Source organism: Triticum urartu, chromosome 4A (assembly GCF_056163025.1).
Source record: "Triticum urartu cultivar PI428250 chromosome 4A, HENAU_Tu73, whole genome shotgun sequence".
In the NCBI taxonomy this organism is placed as follows: Eukaryota; Viridiplantae; Streptophyta; class Magnoliopsida; order Poales; family Poaceae; genus Triticum; species Triticum urartu.
The window spans coordinates 178,164,945-178,172,302 of NC_141876.1; the positions used below are offsets into that span (position 1 = coordinate 178,164,945).

General features: G+C 50.8%; 1 protein-coding gene across 1 annotated transcript; it reads left to right on the top strand.

Moving 5' to 3' along the window:
• The first annotated feature begins 3,699 nt into the window (after window positions 1-3,699).
• On the top strand, window positions 3,700-4,167 carry LOC147975300 (uncharacterized). Its single transcript, XM_087520357.1, has one exon. It carries the CDS (start codon window positions 3,700-3,702, stop codon window positions 4,165-4,167), a length of 468 nt encoding a protein of 155 aa, XP_087376483.1.
• The last annotated feature ends 3,191 nt before the right edge of the window (window positions 4,168-7,358 follow it).

Sequence of the window (7,358 nt, forward strand, 5' to 3'; positions counted from 1 at the left end):
AATAGAGAGGGAGGATGGAGAGAGAGGGCGAATAAAACGGCAAGGGTGAATTGGGGGGGGAGGAAAAAGAGAGGCAAATGGAAAATAATGTAATGCGAGAGATAGGGATTGTGATGGGTACTTGGTATATGACTTTTTGCGTAGACTCCCCGGCAACGGCGCCAGAAATCCTTCTTGCTACGTCTTGAGCTTGTGTTGGTTTTCCCCGAAGAGGAAGGGACGATGCAGCAGAGTAGCGTAAGTATTTCCCTCAGTTTTTGAGAACCAAGGTATCAATCCAGTAGGAGCCCACGCTCAAGTCCCTCGTACCTGCACAAAGCGATAGCTACTCGCAACCGACACGATTAGGGGTTGTCAAGCCCTTCACGGTCACTTACGAGAGTGAGATCTGATAGATAGAATATTTTTGGTATTTTTGATATAAAGATGCAAAGTAAAAAGTAAAAGCAAAGTAAATAGCAAAACAATATAAAAGTGATGGAGATTGATATGATGAGAATAGACCCGGGGGCCATAGGTTTCACTAGTGGCTTCTCTCAAGAGCATAAGTATTCTACGGTGGGTGAACAAATTACTGTTGAGCAATTGATAGAATTGTGTATAATTATGAGAATATCTAGGCATGATCATGTATATAGGCATCATGTTTGTGACAAGTAGATCGAAACGATTCTGCATGTACTACTATTACTCCACTCATCGACCGCTATCCAGCATGCATCTAGAGTATTAAGTTAAAAACAGAGTAACGCCTTAAGCAAGATGACATGATGTAGAGAGATAAATTCATGCAATATGAAATAACACCATCTTGTTATCCTCGATGGCAACGATACAATACGTGCCTTGCTGCCCCTTCTGTCACTGGGTAAGGACACCGCAAGATCGAACCCAAAGCTAAGCACTTCTCCCATGGCAAGAACTACCAATCTAGTTGGCCAAACCAAACGGATAATTCGAAGAGACTTGCAAAGATAACCAATCATGCATAAAAGAATTCAGAGAAGATTCAAATATTATTCATAGATAGACTTGATCATAAACCCACAATTTATCGGTCTCAACAAATACACCGCAAAAAGAAGATTACATCGAATAGATCTCCACGAGAGAGGGGGAGAACTTTGTATTGAGATTCAAAGAGAGAGAAGAAGCCATCTAGCTACTAACTATGGACCCAAAGGTCTGAGGTAAACTACTCACACTTCATTGGAGGGGCTAGGATGATGTAGAAGCCCTCCGTGATGACGGCCCTCTTCCGGCGGAGCTCCGGAACAGGCCCCAAGATAGGATCTCGTGGATACAAAAAGTTGCGGCGGTGGAATTAGGGTTTTGGCTCTTGTTCTGATCGTTTTGTGGTACGTGTGTATATATAGGAGGAAGGAGTACGTCGGTGGAGCACCGAGGGGCCCATGAGGCAGGGGGCGCGCCCTAGGGGGGCGCCCCCACCCTCATGACCACCTCTTTGATCCCTTGTAGTAGGGTCCAAGTCTCCTGGATCACGTTCGGCGAGAAAATCACGTTTCCGAAGATTTTATTCCGTTTGGACTCCGTTTGATATTCTGTTTATCCGAAACACTGAAATAGGCAAAAAACAGCAATTCTGGGCTGGGCCTCCGGTTAATAGGTTAGTCCCAAAAATAATATAAAAGTGGAAAATAAAGCCCAATATAGTCCAAAATAGTAGATAATATAGCATGGAGCAATCAAAAATTATAGATACGTTGGAGATGTATCATGGCTCACCAGTCGACACCCCTCAGGTCGCGGCAATCGAGCCCGACGAATCTCTCTACGGACCATTTGATCTGTCGAATGGTTCTTCAGACACTCCTTCTGAGTGTGGGAGCAACGACCCTGCGGTGGAAGTCCTCATGGTCGACTCCCATCGCAGCCCGCCCGGATTCCATCGCGGCGGCAGTGGCGACGACCTGTCTCGCAATCATGATGAATACTATCCCCAAGCCCTCACTGCAGAGCAGAGGGAAGAACAACATCGCCGCAATGTCCACGCGCTCCAGACCCCCATCGTTGGGGAGACCTCCGAGGCTCGGGCCTTGGAAGCTGCGCGCTTAGCCACCTTGGCTGAGCGTATGCGTTTGGAGAACCTCCAGCAGTCACTCGACGAACGCGCCCGTCAGCAGATTCCTGGATCCAGTCGACGACCATGACAACTGTTTCTGACTGAACCTTAGGTATACCGTACTCCGATCCAAAATGTAGCAGCAGCAGCAAGCATAGCAGAGTCAATTCAACCTTCGCGTTCATAAGTTGGTAGAGGTTTGCTGCAGATCTAAGCACTGCTCCGGGCAGCGGGGGAACAAATTTCGGCTGTTTCTCAGTCACGCAACAAAATTCATAGCAGATCTGTGGTTGCAGACACAGTTCAGTCAGCGCATAGCCTGAGATCGCCTCTGCGGCATGAAGATCGCGGTTATCGCCAAGATCAGTACCTTGGGCAGGGCCATTGGGCAGTTTGATCTCGATATCCTTGCGATGACCACCGTTGAGTGCCTACACCCCCTCCGAGGGGCGGGTCGTACGTGCCCCGGCAGCATGATGACATGCGCCGGTATGGTGACGAGCAGAGGATTCCAGTCGACCCAAGAGAGCCTGGGTTCGATGCAAGGTCAATGCTTGTACAAGGTTTGGTTAACAGAGGCAGAACACACAGAGAAGGTCAAGACAAAGATCGTCCGACTGGTAACAAAGTATTTGTTTCGGGGCCTGAGTGTTTCAGTAGGGCCATCCGAGCCATAGAGATCCCGCCGAACTTCAGGCTGGCTACTGGTGTCAGCAAGTTCACTAGTGAGTCGAAGCCAGATACTTGGCTAGAATATTACCGAGTGGCAGTGTAGATTGGTGGAGGCAATGACGACGTGGCCATGAAGCACCTCCCCTTGATGCTTGAGGGCTCGGCTAGAGCCTGGTTGAATCAGTTGGCCCCTGGAAGTATTTTCTACTGGGAAGATTTAGCCCGAGTGTTTGTCAAGACATTTGAGGGCACCTGTAAACGACCTGCCGTGTTGATCGAGTTGCAACACTGTGTTCAGAAGCCAAATGAAACTTTGAGAGATTTCATCTAGAGGTGGACTACCCTTCATCATGTGGTGGAAAACATGTCAGAGCACCTGGCAGTGTGCGCCTTCAAAGAGGCGTCCGGTACAGAAAGCTCATCCTGAAGTTCGGTCGATCTGGAGATATGTTTCTAGGCCAGATGATGGAAATAGCCACTCGGTATGCAAACGGCGGAGAAGACCGACTGCGTAATGATAAGGGGAAACCAGTCGACCAGGACGTTGGAGGCGGAAATATCAGTCGGAAACAAAACACGAAGCTGAACCTGCAGGTCCCGCCGAGGCTGCAGTTTTAAATCAAGGAAAGTTCAAGGGAAAACCCAAGGGGCTGTGGGTGCCCAAAAAAGTGAAAAATCAGCCAGGCCAGGACGTCCTGGATTTGCCGTGTCATATTCACATGAAGAAAGATGAGGAGGGTAACTTAATTTTGCCCAAACATACCACTCGACAATGTCGACTCCTGATTCAACAGTTCTAAGAGGATCAGCCCAGCGAGAAGGGCTCTAATAAGGAAGAAGAGAAAGAAGAAGATGATGGTTACCCCAATATCAATTCTATCTTGGTGATTTTGGCCGACGTCGAGAGAAAAAGTCGACTGAAAGTCATTAACATAGAAGTGAATATGGTTGCTCCGGCGACTCCCATTACATTTGACCAGTTTGATCACCCAGCGCACGTTGCTACCCCCGGGCGGCAGGCGTTGGTGGTCGACCCATTCGTTGGGGGCACCCGACTGTCTAAAGTCCTTATGGATGGTGGCAACGGTTTGAACATCCTGTATGGTGAGATCCTCCAAGGGATGGGCATTCCAATGTCCAAACTCAGTGAGAGCAGTATGCAGTTCCATGGTGTCATCGCAGGGAAGAAGGCGAAGTCACTCGGGCAGATTGCTCTCGATGTGGTTTTCGGTGATTCCAAGAATTACCGCAAGGAGAAGTTGACGTTTGAGGTGGTAGATTTCCACAACGCCGATCATGCTATTCTGGGCAGGCCCGCATATGCTCATTTCATGGCTCGACCATGTTATGTATATCTCAAGTTTAAGATGCCTGGACCCAGAGACGTGATCACGGTTATGGGGAATAGGTAGAGAGTAGAGGAGTGCCTCCATAAAGGCTCCAAAATCGATGATGAGCAAATGGAGGTGGTGGAGCTGGAAGAATACAAAAAGAGTGCCGATCCGAGTGAATTGTTGCGAGCCAAGACGCCTGCTTTAGAGTCAGCATTTCAGTCGGCCGACGAAACAAAGCTAGTCCACGTTCACCCAGAAGACCCCTCTGCTGCTCTGACCCACATTTTAGCAACACTCGACAGCAAATAGGAAGAAGCGCTCATCCAGTTCCTCCGTGAGAACTGGGACATCTTTGAGTGGAAGCCATCTGACATGCCGGGTGTACCCAAGGGACTAGCTGAGCATCGTTTGCATGTAGACCCAAAAGCGAAGCTCGTTAAAGAGCATCTCCGCCGATCCGTCATGGAGAAGAGGAAGGCGATTGGCGAGGAAGTGGCTCGGCTCCTGTCAGCTGAGTTCATCCATGAGATATACCACTCCGAGTGGCTCGCCAATGTCGTCATGGTCCCCAAGAAAGACGATTCACTCCGTATGTGTATTGACTTCGAGCATATCAATCGGGCTTGCACAAAAGATCACTTACCTCTCCCCCGCATCGATCAGATTGTTGACTCGACTGCGGGGTGTGAGCGTCTGTCATTTTTGGATGCATATTCCGGGTACCATCAGATCCGACTGTATGGGACCAACGAAATAAAAACGGCCTTCATCACCCCATTCGGGTGTTTTTGCGATGTCACCATGCCTTTGGTCTCAAGAATGCTGGTGCCACATTCATGTGCCTAATTCAGAAGTGCCTGCTCACTTAGATCAGTCGGAACGTGGAAGCATACATGGATGATATCGTAGTCAAGTCACGCAAAGGTTCCAACCTGCTGACTGACCTCGCTGAAACCTTTGCCAACCTAAGAAGATATGACATCAAGCTGAATCCGTCGAAATGCATATTCGGAGTCCCAGGAGGAAAGTTACTTGATTTTCTCATTTCTGAACGAGGGATCGACGCAAACCCGGAAAAGATTGGAGCAATTCTCCGAATGAAGCGCCCTGTGCGTGTGCATGACATGCAGAAGCTCACAGGTTGTTTGGCTGCGTTAAATTGATTCATTTCTTGCCTCGATGAAATGGCCTTGCCTCTTTACCGACTGATGAAAAAGTCCAATACGTTCGAGTGGACTCATGCAGCTGAAGCAGCGTTTGTAGAGCTCAAAGCCCTAGTTTCCACCCAGTCGGTGCTTGCCGCCCCAGTCAGCAAAAAGCCTTTATTGTTATATATTGCAGCCACTGGACAGGTTGTCAGCACAGTGCTCACAGTCGAGCGACAGGAAGAACGAAAAGCCTACAAAGTTCAATGCCCAGTGTATTACATTTCTGAAGTCTTGACTCTGTCCAAGCAAAGGTATCCGCATTACCAGAAGCTCGTCTACGGAATCTATCTGACCATGAAGAAAGTTGCACATTATTTCGCAGACCACTCGGTTTCTGTGACTCCCGGGTAATTAAGCTACAACAACCTCTGCTAATGATGCCACGTCATCATGATTACTGTTGTTAATCCCATGGTGGTTCAATCCTGTTCAAATTCAAAATTCAAAATCAAGTCAAACGGCAAAAGTTTTCAAACTTTCAAACTAAAATGTTCAAAGTGTTGCAAATATTCCATAACTAAATATGGTGGTGAACCAACATTTTTCTAAAAGTGGATTAATGTCCTAAATTAAATAAAACAGTGGCTAAAAATAATTATTAAATTCTTTTAAATAATAAATAAATATAAAACTATTTTATTTAGGTGCCAAGTTATTTGTGGCAGTGTCTTAATTAATAAAACTAATTTAGGGGCTAGTGTCATATTTTTATAAAACTGAAAATAAAATAAAACTAAATAGAAACAGAAACTTTAAATGAGAAAGGAAAAAAATAGTAAACCCCCCTTCCTCCACTGGGCCTCGACCCAGCCGGCCTAGTCGGCCACCCCACAGGCCAGCCCACCATGCCTTTCCCCCTACCTCTGTACAGAGGCAGGGAGGCTATGGCGTTGTGCACGCGCACACGCCGTCCACATCGCCGATTGTCGTCGTGGCGACCATCCGGAGCCCACCTGGAGGTTAAGTGCATCCCCGCGACCCCCTGACGAAACCCTAACCCTCACTTTCCCGTCCCTCACTTGCTCTTGTCCAAATGGTCGCGGCCCGTCCACCGCTCGTCACGGTCGTCGTCGTCACCACGGCCACCTTCCCGGCGCATGGGAACACGTCCAAGTAGACCTTCACCATCGACTCCGTTCATCCCGAGCACCAAATCGAGCAGAGCTGCCCCGTACACTCGCCATTGAGATCATCTTCACCGTGTACATCGCCGGCCTCCGTCGTCGATTGCCGCCGCTCCGGTCCGTCCCTGGCCACCTCGACCTCGTCTTCGACACCGCAGTGAGATCCTCCTCCATCCCCCCTGCTAGCACCCATGATTCGTTGCCGTATCCTCCGTCCCGAACTCATCCGAGCTCGCGCGTACGCGTACGTATGTGTGTACCTACTGCTTTTGCTCCTTGCCACGCCCGCCTAGCCTTGCCCGCGCTCCCCGCGGCCACGCCCTCCTCCTGGTAGCTGCTGCTCCACTGTCGTGCTGCCTGCTGCCGGTCGCTGCTGCGGCCTGCTCCCGCCGCCGCTGCCTACCGCTTGCCGCTCCGTCACTGCTAGCTGCCGCACTTGCCGCTACCACGTCGTGCCTACTGCCGCGTCGCTGCTTCTGCTCTGCTGCTACGTCCCGCTGCGCTAGCGTGCTCCGAGCGCCCAGCCACCCAACCACGGTGGCCCACGCCCGCTAAGACCCGCGTGCGCACCCCGCGCCGATTGCCTCTGCTCCGTGTCCGCCCGCATAGACACGCCGCTACCGGCTCCCCTGCCCCTCCCGCTCGCGGCCACGAAGGCCCTGGTCGCCCCCGCTCGACCCCTTCCATCGTCCCGCTACCGCGCCCTTCCCCGTACCTTGCCGGGCTTTGCCCTCCTTGCCCCGCTCCGGCAGCCGCCGGCGCCCCGGGCTCGCCTCCCTCTGCTGCCGCTCTACCTACTGCTCCCCGCCCCGCCGCTCGCTGTTGGCCGCCTCCTTTTGCGTGACATCGCCGGCAGACGCACCGCCTCCTTGTCCCGTCGTCCACCGCTGCGGCTCAGCCGCGCCAGCGCCCGCACCAATCGCGGCCCCCTCGTGGC